This window comes from Anabrus simplex, chromosome 2 (assembly GCF_040414725.1).
Source record: "Anabrus simplex isolate iqAnaSimp1 chromosome 2, ASM4041472v1, whole genome shotgun sequence".
In the NCBI taxonomy this organism is placed as follows: domain Eukaryota; kingdom Metazoa; phylum Arthropoda; class Insecta; order Orthoptera; family Tettigoniidae; genus Anabrus; species Anabrus simplex.
In genome coordinates this window covers 1,097,130,221-1,097,149,956 of record NC_090266.1, presented here as the reverse complement: position 1 = coordinate 1,097,149,956, position 19,736 = coordinate 1,097,130,221, and the positions used below count along the sequence as shown (strand labels likewise).

Sequence of the window (19,736 nt, the reverse complement as noted above, 5' to 3'; positions counted from 1 at the left end):
CACATATCATTGTATTGTAAAATACGAATTAGTGTATTAATTGGAGATTTAAGGTAGATTATGTAGGAATGACTCTTTCTGGGGGGATCCAGCTAGAAAGGTACAAGAGCGGGGAGAGCACAGAAAAGTTATCTGTACATTTCACTAGGAAATAAAATGACCTGGTGTGGATTCCACTCCATACGCGTGTGTTTGAGGGTTAAATCGAAATATGTTCGTCTGCTGCGTCTTTCCTCAATGTCGCCCCAGAACTAATGGTAATAGCGAAGAATGTACTCAATATTTTGTATTTCTCTTAAATGTTTGTTAATTGCAAGTAAGCAGCCCAAAGAAGTCAGGGGTAGTCAATTACCGTGGGAAAAATGCCGCAATTACGCATCTATCTTCATTTTTTTTCCAACTTGCTTAATGTCGCACCGCCAGAGATAGGTCTTACGGCGACGACGGGATAGGAAAGGCCTGGGAGTGGGAAGGAATCGGCTGTGGCCTCAATTAGGGAACAGGCCCAGCATTCGCCTGGTGTGAAAATGGGGAAACCACGGAAAACCATCTTCAGGGCTGGCGACAGTGAGGCTCGGGGTGTAAGCTCACAGCTGCGCGCTCCTAACCGCACGGCCAATTCGCCCGGTTATCTTCCTTCTTGGGATCACTGAACCACCGTTTATGAATCGTATACTTCGGCCAGAACATTTTATCAACAATTACATCCTGGACAGCAATCCAAGAGATATTCAATTTACGGCGCAAAACTTTTGGACCCTCCAAGTTTGTGAATCTTTTCCGGTAGTTAAAATGCAGGAGGCCATGATGATCAGTTGGTGGCTTAAAGATGATGCCGTTCGCGCATGTGTGGGGTGAGCGTCAACACAATTTTGTCTCTCACCACATAAATTCAACGATATGTTCACACAGTACCGAGCTTCGAACAGTTTCCGTTTGTCGTAAGAAACACTTGAATTTGGACCAATAACCTTCCACTGCGTTAGTATATGCTCAACTCACAGGATCTGAAAAATGTCTTGAATTATTCGCTGTTCGATATAATATACTCTAATCTGTTCAGACCTCTACATGCGGCCCATTTATCAGCATAATTGGTACTTACGTGAAGATCACAGTTCGTTATCACGAGAATAAGAATTTATTTATTCCTTCGTTCAAGGAAAATGGGCACTTCTACTTTCGGAACTGTCATAGATCCCCTATAACAATCTTTGCTTAACCACACGTTCAACGCCGTATTTTCGCTTGGCTACTAAACTTTCGTCGATTTGAAGTGTGATTCCTTCCCCAACAAACTGAAATCTATTTCTGTCTTCTAGAATTTTCCATGAAGAAATGTCATTACGGTAAGTGAAGTATTGGATGGCTGTGTTTTTAGAAACACTAATTATTCTCTGACTGAAATATGAGAACGCCAAGGACATAACCTACTTGAAAATGTTATGGGAAGAAATGCCGTTGAGGAAACTTCCTTCAGAATCTTCCACATTGCTTCTCAAGAGCCTTTCTCTTTGTAACAACACAATTATTTCACGATCTTGACCATCTTGAGCACCAAATATGGAATTTAGATTACAAAGGGGCATCGACACGATCTAGCTCGTTGTTAATTAAACCGAGATAATAATGTACAAGGAATATCTATGAAGTATGGAGGTGGTCCTACATCACATACTCCTTCTTATATTCACAATATTCATCTTTCTTGTAAAACTGTTATGGAAGCAGGCTAAATGGGTAGTCTGTATGCGAATTTCTTTCTTCTTGTGCTTTTAATGGTTTAACGTCGCACTAACACATCGAAGGTTTTCAGCGACGCAAGGATGGGAAGGGGCTAGAATTTGGAGGTAGCGGCCTTGACCTTAATTAAGACACAACACCAGCATTTGCCCGGCGAGAAAATGGGAAACCACAGAAAACCATCCACCGAACGCAAGCTATGCGGCCCTAAACGTGCAGAAAACTTGTTCGGTGATTTTTGTTTGTAATTTACTAACAGTTACACTTCATATTTCTAAAAAACCACTCACATGCGTGTTAGAAAGCTCAAAAGGATGCTGTTAAGTTAATGATTTCCAAGGTAAGCGAAGTTACTGGAGTATGATAAGACGTCACCATAACGTATAGAGTTTTCAAAATGAGTTAATAATGAATCATTTGTAGACACATATTGAAAGTTATTAATGGAACCACAGTTTACTCAAAATTTCTGACACTAACAATGTGATAAAACTATCTGAGACATTTTCGGTACATTGTTTTAATAGTTTCGAAAGACCTTGATGTACAGGGCATCTCACTCATCAAGTCTTTGTGGGCCACAAGCTATAAGACCAGTCTTTCAAAAATGTTGAATGACTGTCAGGAATATACTGTATGATCTTCTGGAAATCCCGGGTTTTCTTCATGTTTACGTTGACCATGTCTCCGTAAGTATGTTCTTGCAGCAATGTACGAGCTGGGCGAGAATGACTCAGCTGGAAGTTAAATATCAAATCGCCATCAGTTATAACGTTTCTTGTGCGCACGTCTCCTGGATACATCGATGTGTAAGTTTAACGCAAGTGATAGAACTGTGAAAACATGAATGACTGCTTCTCAGTTATTCGTAATTTATTTCTCAAGAAACCAGCTATTACGTTCACAGGTGAACTAGGCACATTGCTCACTTATATTCACCGGACGAGTTGGCCGTGCGGTTAGGGGCGCGCAGGTGTGAGCTTGCATCCGGGAGAGAGTGGGTTCGAACCCCACTATCGGCAGCACTGAAGATGGTTTTCCGTGGCTTCCCATTTTCACATCAGGTTGTACCTTAATTAAGTGCACGGCCACTTCCTTCCCAGTCCTAGCCCTTCCCTATCCAATCGTCGCCATAATATAAGAGCTATCTGTGTCGGTGCGACGTAAAGCAACTGGAAAAAAATCCTCCGTTTCGTCACAAGACAATAAAAACAGCTGACTACACAGAATAGCTAACAGTCGACTAAATGTGATCAGTGATCCTGAAAACTCCCTACGTCTCGGACATAAGGCATTTCCAAAGGGATTCTCAGACGTTGCAGTACTTACAAAAAATGTTAAAACATAATTTCCGGACATGTAGGCCTAGAATTTTTCACAAATGATAGAATGTCTTTCAAACTATACATCTGTGTACATAACAAAAAGTGGACACGCGGGGTTTTCAAAATGACCGATTCAATTATTCTACATGGCTTAAAAATTTCCAATTTCGGATGAATGCTAAGGCGATTCTTTTCTACAGGTACGCTAAAGCTACCTTCCAAAATCCATATCTTAATTATGAATGTACGCACGAATACAAGTTCGTTATCAACACATGTTTTACACGCGTAGTAAGTACTCGGGGCTGGGTTGAGTAGCTCAGACGGTAGAGCGCTGGCTTTCTGAGCTAAAGTTGGCGAGTTTGATCCAGGCTGAGTCCGGTAGTATTTGAAGGTACTCAAATACGCCAGCCTCAATTCGGGATTTTACTGGCACGCAAAATATCTCCTGCAGAACAAAATACTGGCACACATGCGTCTCCGAAAACCATAAAAGCAGTTAATCTCTACAGTCAACTGTAACTTTAACGCAGGCTACTATTAACTTTATTTTGTGTTATTTTTACAATTTGCTTTCCGTCGCACCAACATAGATAGCCTTCTGACAATAGAACAGGAAAGGGCTAGGAATGGAAAGGAAGCGGTCGGGGCCTTAAGTGAGATACAGCCCCAGCATTTGCCCGGTGTGAACACGGGAAACCACGGAAAATTAAAACTTTATTTATGGACCACTGTAACTTTTAAGTAACAATACTGTTTCCAAGAACAACACATGTTTGTTTACGCTTTGGTTTCCATAGCAATTAGAAGCTCCAAGACCCTCAAATTTTCTTTTCTTAGAGGAAAAATGTGGGTCATAGAGGGTTAGTGGCATGTAAAACTATAAACATTATGAATTACGTACTCGGCACTGATAATTACGATGCTCCATGCTTCGAAATGAAAATTCTCAGTCTCTTTTCAGTCATTCGACCGGGTCAAGAATGGAATGAATGAATGAATGAAGCCCCCATCCAGCGGCGAGGACAGGAATTGTGCCGGCTGCCGAAGCCTGTCGCACTCTTCTGGGACAATGACTAATGGCTGACAGAGGGAATGGAATGGTACTGGCGTGTATTGCTGGAATGAAAAATGACAGGGAAAACCGGAGTACCCGGAGAAAAGCCTGTCCCGTTTCCGCTTTGTCCAGCACAAATCTTACACGGAGTGACCGGGATTTGAACCACGGAACCCAGCGTGAGAGGTCGGCGCCCTGCCGCCTGAGTCACGGCGGATCTATGCTCCATGCTTCGAAATAAAATGGGAAAAAGGAAAGTGAAAGAATCCGGAGCGAGGTTATGAAACGTAATCCCACAACGTATTAACACAGACAAAGTAAGCTTCTTCAGGAAGCTATGGCCTACTTATTTACAGCAACATCGTCAACCTCTACAGATCTTTTGCCACTACTTTCACCATATGATAGGAACCTGCGTGTAAGTGTAATTGCGGAAGTTTAGTGTGTTGAATTTGAGGAAAGGAACGTTAAGGACGACACAAACACCCAGTCCCCAGGCCAGGGATATTAATAATTTACAATTTTTTTTTTTTTTGCTAGGGGCTTTACGTCGCACCGACACAGATAGGTCTTATGGCGACGATGGGATGGGAAAGGGCTAGGAGTTGGAAGGAAGCGGCCGTGGCCTTAATTAAGGTACAGCCCCAGCATTTGCCTGGTGTGAAAATGGGAAACCACGGAAAACCATCTTCAGGGCTGCCGATAGTGGGATTCGAACCTACTATCTCCCGGATGCAAGCTCACAGCCGCGCGCCTCTACGCGCACGGCCAACTCGCCCGGTCATTTACAATTAAAAACCCCTGACCCGGCCTGGAATCGAACCCGGGGCCGCCGGGTGACAGGCGGACGCGTTGCCCCCTACACCGCGGGGCCGGACGCCATGAACGTTAGTAGAAAATTAATAATCTAACGTGTAGATTTGCGATAGTGTTAAGAGTTATCCACGTTCTGAATCAACAAACCACGTGTCTGTTAATCACACACACAATTACGTCGATAAACAAAGCCCACATACAGCCACTCGCTCTTCAGGCTCACTTCCAAAGGGTTTGTCTAGGAATTTACAAAGCTAGTTTGACGAAGTGTTGTCAGATGTACGGTTTTGCCCGGAACAATACGGTTTTTCCTCATTTTGTTCCGCGTACGGTGCACCCTTTAAACCGTACGCCCAATGTTCCGTTTTTTTTTAAATATCGCGGTTTAAACAATATTATAGTATCGAAAAAGTGCGCGGTTATGATCAAAATATTCTGTATTCTGACCAATGATCAGTCATCACAGTTGAGAACAGAGTCTCTGGCAGTGTGCTAGCAGTACTGGTGGGCATATACTGAAAGAGTATTTTCAGTAATGGCAATAAAATGGAGTGATGACAGAAAAGATGCTCAGTAGACTTAATAAAAATGAACTTCTCGTGTACTTCAACTATGATGAGAACTGTAAGGAATTTCTAAAGAAAGTTTTGTTGAATAAAAAACGGTTACAAATTGCATCTTCAAATGACAAGTAGGCCTACTTGTGAAATGTTAATTTCAATGTAAAGACTAACGCATTATTAGTTTGTAATTTAAATTAAGTACCTACATATTTCATGCTGGCGCTGTTATATTATTACCGGTACCGGTATTTATTTGTTAATATAACCCTGGTCTCTTCTCTCAATCATGCCTCAGTTTAGCGCTATATGGCAAGGAAATGCAAGTGTTCATTATTTGCCATCCGGAAATCTGGCAACCCTAAGTTTGAGAGTAAACTGTACTTTTTTTGTAGTGTCTATCTTTTATCCAATATACACATTCCCAACTCAACAGCATCCATTCTCCATTCGCATTAGGCTCCGGAAGCACTACACTGGTGGCAATGGTGGGCATGCCAAGCCTAAATAACCTACACTTTAAAGTTGACGCTGATTCTTCCGTTTAAGAGTCCAGAGATTGTTTTTTGTTTTATCATGAGATAATAATAATAATAATAATAATAATAATAATAATAATAATAATAATAATAATAATAATAATAATAATGTCCGGCTCCATGGCTATGTGGTTAGCGTGCTGGCCTTTGGTCACAGGGGTCCCGGGTTCGATTACCAACAGGGTCGGGAATTTTAACCATAATTGGTTAATTTCGTTGGCACGGAGGCTGCGTGTATGTGTCGTCATCATCGTCATTTCATCATAATCATCATTATCACGACGTGCAGGTCGCCTACGGGTGTCAAATCAAAAGACCTGCATCTGGCGAGCCGAACTTGTCCTCGGATACTCTCGGCACTAAAAGCCATACGCCATTTCATTTCGATAATAATAATAATAATAATAATAATAATAATAATAATAATAATAATAATAATAATAATAATAATAATAAGCGACGTATCAGCTTTCAGTGCATGGAACCCTGGGTTCTATTACCGGCAGGGCTGGTAAATTAAGTTAGCCGCGTCTAGCTAAAAGAGTGCGTACAGTACGGTACGCCATACTAACCACCACCATAGAAACTCAAAATAGTGAATACATCCTTCAACATATGAATGACATCAGGGAGGAATCCGGCCGAGGAACCGGACTTCATGGACATGAAGTGTCGGTCCCAAGTATTTACGAGAGCAAAAATAGCAAAGAAAGAAAATACTGTAATAATAATAATAATAATAATAATAATAATAATAATAATAATAATAATAATAATAATAATAATAATAATAATAATTCGATTCGAAACCCACTGTTGGCAGCCCTGAAGATGTTTTTTTGCGGTTTCCCATTTTCACACCAGACAAATGCTGGAGCTGTACCTTAAGTAAAACCACGGTCTCTTCCTTTCCACCGGGCTGAGTGGCTCAGACGATTGAGGCGCTGGCCTTCTGACCCCAACGTGGCAGGTTCGCAGGTTCGATCCAGACTCAGTCCGGCGGTATTTGAAGGTGTTCAAATACGTCAGCCTCGTGTCGGTAGATTTACTGGAACCTAAAAGAACTCCTGCGGGACTAAATTCCGGCACCTCTGCGTCTCCGAAAACCGTAGAAGTAGTTAGTGGGACGTAAAACAAATATCATTATAATTACGCTTCCTTCCCATTCCTAGTATTTTCCTATCCCACCGTCGCCATAAGACCTATCTGTGTCGGTGCGACTTAAAGCAAAACAGAAAAAGTAATAATATTAATTATGTAATATGTTTAATATTCTAGCGACTGAAATTGCCCGTAGGAAATGCTAATGTGTGGATGTTCCTTGTGTAGCTTGTAAGTTAAAAAGTATCAGAAAGAATAAGTCCAGTAAAATCGACAATTCTGTAATCATGACCTCGGCGTATTTAAATCTGGCGGTCTTAAGTCATAAGCAAGATTAACACAGTAATCCTACGCTTATACTTGAAAGAGTGCCGAACATTCATAACAGAGGAAGTGTTCGACGCTTCTTAGTAACACTACGGGTGAGGTTAAGGCATCTGGAATTCATATTACAAGTGGAAAGGAAAGATATGCTCTAAGAAACAACACAGATGAAATATTCCTTCAAACACGTACAAATGTGATCAATTTATGTCTCGTCGAGTTCAATTTAGCTCGTACGGAAAGCACTACATACAACGCTGTCATTGTTCCTACTTCGAACACAGTTTTATCAAGTGAATTAGCAAAGTGAAACTATCAAGTGAACTTCCGGATTGATAAAATCTCACAACGACTAACTTAAAATTGCGAGAAGTTCTGAACCACCCGCGGGCAGTAACTCCCCTTCCGTCAAATACAGCCGTCGCCTCCTGGTAGATGTCTATCTCTAGTGAGACAAGCCATACTTCAGACGGGGAAAAATAACAGGATATAACGTGCTCTACGACTAAGCCAGGGGACATCATCCTGACGTTAAAATACAAACCATGAACTGATGGAAAGACAGTGTGAAAAGCAACAACTCCAATCACCTTACACGTGCCATCACCTTACGGAGGAATCATTGAAAACGAAGTATATTACACGAAAACAACACTCCTTAAGATGATAAATAAGGAAACGCCCCGTTAACATGGAAAGTGGTCATTTTCTTCATATTTCCTATGCATGCCTCATTAGAACACAACTTGGAGTATGGTGGGTTCCTTTGGATAACTTATCAAGAATGGTTAGCGTGTCGGGAATTTTAACTTCGTCTGGTTAATTTCTCCGTCACGGGGGCTGGGTGTTTGTGTTCGTCCTAATTGTATAAAGTCAATTCATCAATTAATAATCAGAAACATACAAAATTGTTAATTTATAATTAATAATCAGAAATATACAACATTGTAGCTGGCTAAATGGTCGTTAAAACCGAAAGACAAAATTTAAAAAGCACATAGTATAGTATAATATAGTATTCTTAGAAAATGTACAACAAGAGACATAATAATTATATCACTGTGCCTATTTAACAAAACTTAAGAATGCAACTTTCATACCCCGAGATTTTACAATTTGCATTAGAACTCGAAATACGAAGCATAAGTTCGCCCTGTATACTTATACGGCGTTTGCCAACTTAGTCGATGACACAGCCGCGAATAAACCGATGTCCACCAAAGACAGATTCTAGACACTACGTAGTAATTACATCCGAAGACTTCTCTCTTTATTGTTGTCATAGACATACCTTAATACCTGTAAAAACAGAAAAAACATCCAGAGAGAACGAGGGAGTTAAACAGTTCGGTCATGATCATAGGTTTTAAAAGACTGCCTTCTATTTTTTTGGTTTATAATTACGCCGTGTAACAGCTGGTGTAGTACTTGATTCTAATCTCCCAAGTATTATTCACAATTACAGCACCAAAAGACTACCCAAGCATATACCATAATATGCCATAATAATTTTACATACATCCATCGTTAGTACATATGCCAGTAGCCACAACGTCCGTAATCTCAAAAGTATGCAACAACTTATTATTCAAGCCACTGTCCGCGACATTTCCACCCACAGTTTAACAACAATCTGAAAGGGAAATTATTGAAAGTAATCCAACGTATCTTTAAAGGAGAGTTCTTGACTTATTGAATGAATAATACCCCATATCGCAAGCATACACAAAGGCGGGCTGGCTTATATTTTAACAAGAAGCACGTGTAAAAGGGAGGATCCCAGCTGAGCTCCCATCCTCCCCCAAGTCGTAACTCATAACTTAGCTCTGTGCGTAATAAACACTAACTCTTGTTTCCTGCAGCTTGCTCTGCCATGCCAGCTACTTATTTGACACTTCTCGCCACACTCCCGCCCGATCCCCTCCCCCAACCTATCATGCCGCAAAACGTAGCACGGGGGAAGTAAATTATTAGTTTTCTCAGAGCAAATTGTCTGGGTATCCGACGGTAACAAATGCGAGAAGACAGAGAGAGCATTTTCCTCCAGCACAGGAAGTTTTGATGACTTTTGACACTCTCCTCTCTGATGTCGGACAAGTAAGCTTCCGAAAAAGGACAACCTCAAGAGCTTCTACCAGTCAACCAGTTCAATAATACCACACGTTTGAAGTTAATTAAATAACTTGAATTTTTCTGTCGATCAATAATATAAATTATGATTTCCATTCCCACTGAGTGGGTAGTTTGAAACTGTAGTTTTTGTTAAGGATGTTTACCAAAGATTTATAGGAAATCCTTGGTCTTCATCCTTGTAAATATTTGTATTGTTTTACGTTTGTTTTTTGTTAGTTGTTTAACGTCGCACTAACATACTGAAGGTTTTTGGTGACGTAAGACTGAGAAAGAGTTAAGACTGGGAAGGAAGCAGCTTTGGCCTTAATTACGGCATAGCCCTAGCATTTGCCTGGAGTGAAAATGGGGAAACCACGGAAAACCATCTTCAGGGCTGTCGACTGAAGGATTCAAATGCAAGCTCACAGCTACGCGATCCTAAACACACAGCCAATTCGTTCGGTAAATCATTTGCACATTTTTAGTTAACACAAAACGCACTTCGCATCCTTCATTGGTGTTACTGTCGTGCAAATATTTTACGTCCGGTTTACTTGTTGCCGATTTACTTGTCTTCAGAGTTGCTTCACCTTTATATCGGTGGACAGAACTTAAAAAAACAAGTAGCCTACAACCGATTTCGTTCCCCACAGACGTTGCTACGATCTGCCCAGGCATTTCAAAAGAAATCATGTACGCTATTTACCTTAACAAGTCGATGAACTATTAAAATAAAATAACAACCAACCCTCCAGCTGGATTTTGTGTCATGTCAAGAAGATGACTTACATTTTCCGTTAACGAATAATTCTGGGTGAAGCTATATCTATTCGTTGAGGAAGAACACATATTTCTATTTGCTACAGATAACTTGTCCACAGTACACTTGCTAGCTCATAAATATTTCCGGCATTTTGACAATGGTGTGCTGGTATATTAACAGTAACACACATGCAAGTAGCGAGAATTATAGCTGGTATCTCTAGGCAGGAACAATGGCAAGAGGGTACTCGGAAGGAGGTAAAGGCTAATTAGGAAAGGACTCGATTGATGAAGCGGTACGGTACGGTACGCATTAACCGGCTTTGGTGGTGGGGTCATGTGAGGCGAATGGAGGACAGGTTAACGAGGCGAATAATGGACTCGGCCTTAGATGGTAAGAGTAGATGGAGATCAAGGCGACAATGGTTAGACTTAGTTTCCAATGATTTAAAGATAAGATGTATAAAACTAAACGAGGCCACATGGCTAATTATCTAATTACAAATAGAGGATTGTGGCGGTGTTTAGTAAATTCACAGAGGCTTGCAGACTGAATGCTGAAAGACATAACAGTCTATAATGAAGATGTACGTATGTATATTGATATTATTATTATTATTATTATTATTATTATTATTATTATTATTATTATTATTTCGTACAATTTGATCGAATCGTTTATCTGTGTCCGTGGTACTTAAGATTTCTTTTCCATTTCAGATCATAATATTATTAAATGTCCGGCTCCATGGCGAAATGGTTAGCGTGCTGGCCTTCGGTCACAGGGGTCCCGGGTTCGATTCTCGACAGGGTCGGGAATTTTAACCATAATTGGTTAATTCCGCTGGCGCGGGGGCTGGGTGTATGTGTCGTCTTCATCATCATTTCATCCTCATCTCGACGCGCAGGTCGCCTAAGGTCGTCAAATCAAAAAGACCTGCATCTGGCGAGCCTAACTTGCCCTCGGACACTCCCAGCACTAAAAGCCATACGACATTTAATTTCATATTATTATATAATTTGTAACACGGTTCCACGATCCAGGACTAATCTTGAAGCTACGATGCTAACATGGAAGAAACCCGCAGTTGCCAGTGGTGAGCGGACTAACTAGCGTGATGACATTTTACTCGATACTCGTACAGCACAAATATTTTGCATGGTGGCAATAAATGATTTTTTTAAACGATCTAGGTCCACACTTATCGATGATGAACTTCTTGCCATGAATGATGTATGGTAATATTTCATGAGCATATCATGAGCATTTTACTATTCATTCTTACGGCTCCTTGGCTAAGTGGGCAGAGTAGTGGCCTTCGGTTCCTAGAGCCCCGAGTTGGATTCCCAGCCAGGTTGGGGGATGTTTGTCGCGTTCGGTTAATTCCTCAAGCTCGGGTCTAGGGTTTTGTGATCGTCTTATTGCATATCTTCATTTATACATAACACATCACACTACCAACCACCACAGAGACATGCAATAGTGAATACATCCCTCTACATAGGTTTGGAGTTAGGAAGGGCATTCGGCCGTAAAATTCTCACCAGTGCCAGGAAAAATTAAAAAGAAATGCTTTTCAATTCATGTGTTTGAAAATACGTTAAAACTACCTACTTGTTTTCCAGGGAGCACCATCCACAATATGGATCCTTCGCACCAAGACAAAGCCAACACGTCTTGTACACACTACACTCCTGCACTTTCACTTTGGACACCTGAAACAAATGCAAAGAGATGTATTTTAACACTTTCAAAATTCTTATAAAATCGATATACATACGGTAAGTTGTGCATTTTATAGTACATTTTGCTCACGTAATGTTGGTCATTCGAGTACCAAACTTATCAAGATTATTGTTAAATCACTTAATTAAAAGCAAGTAACTAGTACATCCAGAAGAGGGGAAAGTGGGACTGTAGTTCTATCAAAGAGCAAAATAACCTTATTAACATGAGCAGAGTTAAAACAAGCTGCAAGTGCTGTACATCCTCAGGGACAATCACAGAGGAACAAGAGGGAGCAACTATTGGTATCGGTCGTACCTTCCACTCGAATAATAATAATAATAATAATAATAATAATAATAATAATAATAATAATAATAATTGAACAGTGAGTTAGGCCCCTTCGGTTATTCAAATCATCCGCCAATCTACTGTACTGCTGCCTACTTCATAATTTATGAACACACTGATGGAAAAGTCTTGGACTTATCAATCAGAGGTCACTATCGGCGATTTACTAGCAAAGCCTAGTGTTCAAGAACTTTAATAACATAAAGAAATTTGGTGCATCAAGGTTTGATCTTGTAATTGTTATTAGTTTGTGTGTGTGTGTGTGTGTGTGTGTGTGTCCCACCCCTGCTAGTAAAGTGCCATCCAATCATTTTCCCTCTTTCCTAGAGTCCTATCGTCCAATCACGTCTTGGCTTTCTTTTCCTCTGGAATGTTCTACTCGAATGCTATTTAACGGATGGGTTATGCTCATCCCTTTACAGTTCCCTCAACGGCAATCCCAGCATCCGCACTCAAGAAGATATTGACTCCCTGGCGGATAAATTTACGGCTGCCATCATCAACGCCGCTGAAACTTCCACCGTGGGACCTAAATTCCTGGCGGCAAAGAGGACTAATCTGCCGACACCAGTCCTCCTCCAAATCAAAATTAAAATAAAACCAGAAAGAAGTGGCATGAGACCAGAGATCCATACCTTAAGGCTCTTTTGAACCGGCAAAGAAGGAACCTCCGTATCCTCATCACAAATCACAATGCCGAGGCTGAACTAAAAACCCAAGACGGCTCACACCACAGAATGGCAAAGAAATTATTTAAGACCAGGACTGGCATACCCACCCTACATGGGCAGCGTGGTTTGGCCCACTCTGAGAAGGAGAAGGCTAATGCTATGGTGACACGTTTGAATCCACATGTCAGCCCAACGACGACCCCTCTGATGAGGACTTCTTTGAGCTTGTGGAGAGGGAGCTTGACCGGCTTGAGGATCCAGGTCTCCCTCCCGATCTTCAGCTCTTAAAGCCTTACGAACTGCGCATAGGTATCAGAAAACTCAATAGCAGGAAATCCCCTGGCTTGGACGGTGTTTCGGCGGAATTCCTCAAACACCTTCCGAGAAAGGCTCTTACCTATCTCACTAAACTATTCAATGCGATCCTGAGACTTGGGCATTTTCCCTCATCTTGGAAAAATGCCAAAGTCATCATGATCCTGAAACCACTTGCCGACCCTGCGTTTCCGCAGAACTACCGCCCTATTTCTCTACTGTCAATCATTTCTAAGCTTTTCGAGTCTCTCCTCCATTCCAGACTTTACCAATTTATCAATGATAGAAATTTAATTAACGATGAGCAGTTCGGGTTCAGGGAGGGCCACTCCACGACCCATCAGCTTTTAAGACTGGTTGAAGAAATCACCAAAAACTTCAACCATAGACGTCACACATGAGTCTGTTTCCTTGACATGGCGCGCGCCTTTGATAGTGTGTGGCATCAGGGGCTGATTTACAAGCTTCATCTCCTTGGTTTCCCGCACTACATCATTAGGCTCCTTACCAGCTATCTGACGGATAGAACCTTCCAAGTTGAAGTCAACGGGGTACTCTCAGATCCACGCCCCTTGCGGCCGGTGTTCCACAAGGTGGGGTACTGTCTCAAACTCTCTTTAATCTGTTCATGTCAGATATGCCTAAACCGGCGCGTGCGAAAGTCTATCTCTACGCGGACGATACGGCTATCTCATCTGTCTCGTGGCAGCCCTCTAGGGTTAAGTCCAACATTCAGGATGCTCTCTCCACTCTCGAACCTTGGTTTTTACAGTGACAGGCACAACACATTTCAATTGCAGCAATGGTTGTCGAATATAAATAAATTTAATGCATAGGTAACTTTGATATGAGTATGACATGGAATGTAGTAAAGTTTGACGTAATAAGAAAAGCCTTGAAAAATAAAAAAGATGTGCATTTATATATGCAGTAGATATACAGTAATCACAGGCAGGCGTACCGGTACTTTTGCGTTATAGCTGACGAAGTTCTATGTATTCAACAAGTACCGATATTAAAGTATCACACTACAGTCTTTTGGGTATAATGGCAGTTACATACGCAAAAGGTTAAATGGCTATTGTACGAACTGGTACAACAACAAACAATTACAAGGCAACACAATAAATGACTCCGTATACATTACATCGGGCAAACTCCCCGCCAGTAACTGATAGTAAACAAAAACAATCTTTGGTCTATTCGAAACATTAAAAAATGGTGAAAAGAAAATCGAAACAAAACACAATTAACAACAGGCACCATACTTTTTATTTTTTATTTTTTTGCTAATTGCTTTACGTCGCACCGACACAGATAGGTTTTATGGCGACGATGGGATAGGATGGCCTAGGAGTCGGAAGGAAGCGGCCGTGGCCTTAATTAAGGTACAACCCCAGCATTTGCCTGGTGTGAAGATGGGAAACCACGCAAAACCATCTTCAGGGCTGCCGACAGTGGGATTCGAACCCACAATCTCCCGGATGCAAGCTCACAGTCGTGCGCCTCTAACCGCACGGCCAACTCGCCAGGTGCAAAAGTTTTCATAAACATTTCAGAAAACGTAAACTGACTAATACAATGTGGAAATTACAAAGGAGTGACATGAGGAAGGCTGATAGAGTACCCAAACTGTAGCACCGGTTCTCTTCGACAGCTAAGAAAACGGGCTAGCGAGGGGTGAAAGGAAACGTGCGGTGGCGAACCAATTGGAGCGTGGAGGGGAGGAGGTGCAAAGGCGTGTCTCTAAGCACGCAGTGTGCAGGCTTAGCATTGGCCAGCAGGTATTCATCGCAGATCGCACTGAATTTGAAATGTCGCAACTTTTAGGCCCCGTAGTTAACTCCCTAATGAATGTTGGCACCCAAAATTGATACCGACATCGTTTTTACGTGTACCTCAATGTGTTTTCCAAGTTTCATCGCGATCGGCGATTTAACCATTGCCGATGTTTCCGTGTAAGTGTTTTCCCACACACAACTCTCCGGGTGGCTGAGGCGGTAGCGTTCCGGTTTCACGACGTGACGTTTTGGGTTAGTGTTTTCATCCATACATTTTTTCCTTTATACGATAATTATTTCATGAATTTGATTCAGCATCTCCTTTTTAAAACATTGTAATACTCTTTTTTGAACTTTCATAAATGTTTTCGGAAAGCATTTTCACGAAACATTTTTAAATATCTAATAGTATTTTCCAAATATGTTTTGAACTGGAGTTTTTTAGTAGTATTTTATCGGAATATTGTGTATGAAATCAGTAGCGCCTATATTGAAAGTAATGCAGTGCGTCGTCGAGAAATATTCGTTATGATACGAAAGGTTTGGGGTGTCTAAACATGTCGCATCCTAGGTTTATCCCAACTAGGAGAGAAGTGGAAATCAGCAAACGATTGAAAATAAAAACGTCCACTTCGTTCGTTGTTGGATTTGAAGTGGTTAGAAGTATTTTGTAGTGTCTTATAAAATAAAACAGTTTGCAAAAACAATATTTGAAGAGAAATATCGAGGAGTGAAGAAATTCCTCGTTCTTTGCAAAAGAAAGGATGTAGTCGTTTGAAAACTAGAATATATATCCCGGTGAGTGTGGCTTATCAGAATATCGTGATGGAATCAGTAGGGTCTATACTGAAAGTAAATACAGTGACTCATCCAAGAAATATTCGTTATGATGATACGGTTTTTACATGATTATCAATGTGCAGCTGCACATATAAATGAAATACATTCGATAAATATTCGATTACTGATTCCTGGACTTATGATAGTTTTGCTGAAGTAAGTATGAATATCATTCCAGTGTTTCAGACCTTGGCCATTCAGTTGAGAAGAATTGTATACCCTTCTCCATAAACAAGTACTTCAATTTAAAAACATATTTGGAAAATTTCAGATATTAAAACAGTGTCGTAAATTTTTCGGAACATATTCATGAAAGTCCAGAGAGAAGAGCATTTTTTTAATGTGTGGAAAGGGAGATGCTGAATAAAATTTCTGAAATGATAATTCGGGTAAAGGAAAAAATGTGCATGGATGCAGACTCGAAACTCCCAAACGTCGTGTTCTTCAAGCCGGAACGCCCGACGAGCCGAGAGTGGAAAACGCGCATTAATATATAAACTGCTACGAATATGTTGGGGCGTTTTATTTCAAGACTGGCTGGCCAGTGCACCTTAATATTTTAACATAGAAACACCATGAGGGTACACTAGTACCACACGAAGCCCGCTCCCAAAATCAGTTCCGCAGGAGTGCCTTCCCCTTGCCAGTCGATTCTGCCATCCAAGCAAGTAAAACACAGTTCGTTCTCAGACACGCTAAACTTCTGGAAAAGATAATAAATGGAGTGTATTTACTGAAGAGTTCGTGGAAGGCGAAGATTGTCGGCCCTGATTTCAATGATTCATGCAACACTTTCATTCTTAATGTTATCAATAATGTACCTATTCATTATGATTCGTATGTTGGAGGGATGTTTCAGAAAGTCTGAACATCTGTTAGCGGGGAATCGTAATAAAAAATAAATAAAAAACCGTACCAACTTCGTACCGAGCTACTGGTATCTAGCATAACTGTCCTAAGCATTCGCTTCTTCTTCTTCTTCTTCTTCATCATCGTCGTCTTCTTCTTCTTCTTCTTCTTCTTCTTCTTCTTCTTCTTCTTCTTCTTCTTCTTCTTCTTCTTCTTCTTCTTCTTCTTCTGCACGATTAGTCCCGCTGACACGCGAGGTCGTTGATGCGGAACCGTCTCCTCCCTTCATTTCTGTTTAATATTGTCCGGCTCCATGGCTAAATGGTTAGCGTGCTGGCCTTTGGTCACAAGGGTCCCGGGTTCTATTCCCGACAGGGTCGGGAATTTTAACCATCACTAGTCAATTCCGCTGGCACGGGAACTGGGTGTGTGTGTGTGTGTGTGTGTGTGTGTGTGTGTGTGTCGTCTTTGTCCTCATCATGACGCGCAGGTCGCCTACGGGAGTTAAATCAAAAGACCTGCACCTGGCAAGTCGAACATGTCCTCAGACACTCCCGGCACTAAAAGCCATACGCCATTTCACTTCATTTGTTGAATGCTAGGTCCTCCTCCAACACCATTTCTTTGAAATCCGAAACAGCACAGTCCTTCCATCTGTTCCTAGGAGGCGGTATACCTAGGTGGCTTCTTCCCATATAATCACTTCCTCTCCTCATGAAGTTGCCAAACCATCATAGTTTTGACTCTTGTATCTTGCCTTTAACGGTGGTCACCTTTACCCAGTCCCGTACAGTTTAATTTCTGATTCTATCCTTCCTTGACACGCCGCATGCCCATTGCAGCATTTTCATTTCTGCAACATCCAGCTTTCTTTCAGAAGCTTTTGTCATTGCTACAGTTTTCAAACCATATGTCAAGGCAGGGCGAATCATACCCAAATCTTCGGTCTGTGGTCAATATATTCTGTGGTAGCTGCAATGCATGATATAAAATTTCCTCAAATTTTTCGTTAGCCTGAAAAAAACTGAACAAGCATGTTCCATATAAATACACTAAGACCCTTGACGTTTGATGGTATCCTCTTGTGACACAGGACTTCCGTAGCTGCTCTCCATTTATACCAACCAGAATGGACTCTTCTGCTGATCTCAAATCCAATTTCACCATCATTCTGCACCACTGATTCCAGACATCTGACTGTTTCTGTCAATGGTACACGTATGTACAGAAATGGTGTCCCGACAAAAACAATCAACACTGCCCAGCTCCAGTACTGAAAAGGTGGGGAGGGAGTGAACGGGTAGTGCTGAAGGCACAGTGTGTGAGTATTGCTATACATCCACCACTATGCCCATTTCATTCACAACAGTCTTGTAGTGGACTGTCTACCTGAAGCAATGCGTTAAGCGAAGAGGTGAGGGATTTCTGTGCACGCGTGTACATGTTCCCCTTGGAGATATGCCAGTCCTCAGACGACAGAACCTGTCTGGTCAGAGTTCTAGGATGAAATTTGATCAGTTCCCACACATCGGTTTTTCTAGGCGCAACGAAGATATTCACTTTTGTCCTGCTCAGTCTCATGCCTCTAATCTTCAGCGCATACTTCCTTTTTTCCAATGAAATATCCAGTTCTACAGATGATACAGCACACAACACAATGTCGCCAGCATACATCATCGTCCAAGAGGGGCGCAAGCCTATCCTCGGAAAAATATGTTGGGTGAATGTTTTTTTAACCATGAGAGGGGCATTAATTCACTTGACAGTGAACAGTATGCTCCTAACACAGTTGAAGCTCTTTCTCCTACTGGTTTGATAAATGATAAAAATGCTGCCTGACAGTTAATGACAAAGCTGAAATGCGAATAGCTGCCAACTTATATTAGATTGCCCTCCCAAGGTTAACGCAATGCAGGGAGCCCTGCATGACGTCACGGTCGAGCAAGCACAATGCCATTAGCGGCGAAGAGGCTGCCCAACACATTTCTCCAACCATGAAGACCGCTTCCTCAATTAACAGTGCTTAACCAGCCAGCATCATATCTTTATTTCAGACTAAACTTTCAGAACTCCGTGATAAGTGGACTGAAATAGTAAGGGAGCCGTGGGATCACAGTAATATCTGCGGATTGCAATAATAACCTCTGACAAGAAGACGTAACATACACACAGTACATCTGTCTTCATTGTTGCGTATGTTGTATGTTGGGTATTCAGCCCGAAGGCAGGTTTGATCCTCCACAGTTCTGGCAACAGCTGTCATAGATAGCCTAGGCGTCTCTAAAGAGGCATACTAGGGAAATAAGGAGTGGGATAGTTTCCCGTTGCTTTCCTCACTGAGCTAGAAGTTGCTATTACATATCAGCCTGCCAAGTCCACTGAAATGCATGCACCAACACACCCTATGAGTGATATTTTCACACCATTCATAACAGGGACTGGCTGCATAAGGAATGGTATTACTAACATCGCTCATACCTAGGTCACCTTCATTTTGTCAAAGCCAAGGATGAGACTGAGGCAGGTCCATGAAAGTAACAAATTTATTCTGGCCCATACCAGAAGACACAACGCACTGTAAACATTACATCTCGCCAGCAAAGGCATATATCTTCATTATAGACCGTTATGCCTTTCAACGTTCTGTCTGCAAACCTCTGTGAATTAACCAAAGGTCTCCACAAAACTCTAAATAGTCCTCTGACATAGTTTCATTTGGTTTGCCAAGTATTCAGGAAAAATATAAATGAATTTAAAATGGTGATAACAAGTTACACCCTAGTAGATAGAAATACATGAAAAAGAAGAAGAAGATGTAACATTCCCGATGACGCCAACTGTCAGATTTGCTATGTTTGACGGAT

The 19,736-nt window shown here is 41.4% G+C and overlaps 1 protein-coding gene across 1 annotated transcript in view; it reads right to left on the bottom strand.

The window, feature by feature from the left end:
• Positions 1 to 19,736, bottom strand: part of PlexA (plexin A) — a 731,624-nt gene that overhangs the window by 167,897 nt on the left and 543,991 nt on the right. Inside the window, exon 5 of the mRNA XM_067142056.2 lies at positions 11,955 to 12,055. Coding sequence (XP_066998157.2) covers positions 11,955 to 12,055 — 101 coding nt within the window. The remainder of the gene's footprint in view (positions 1 to 11,954; positions 12,056 to 19,736) is intronic.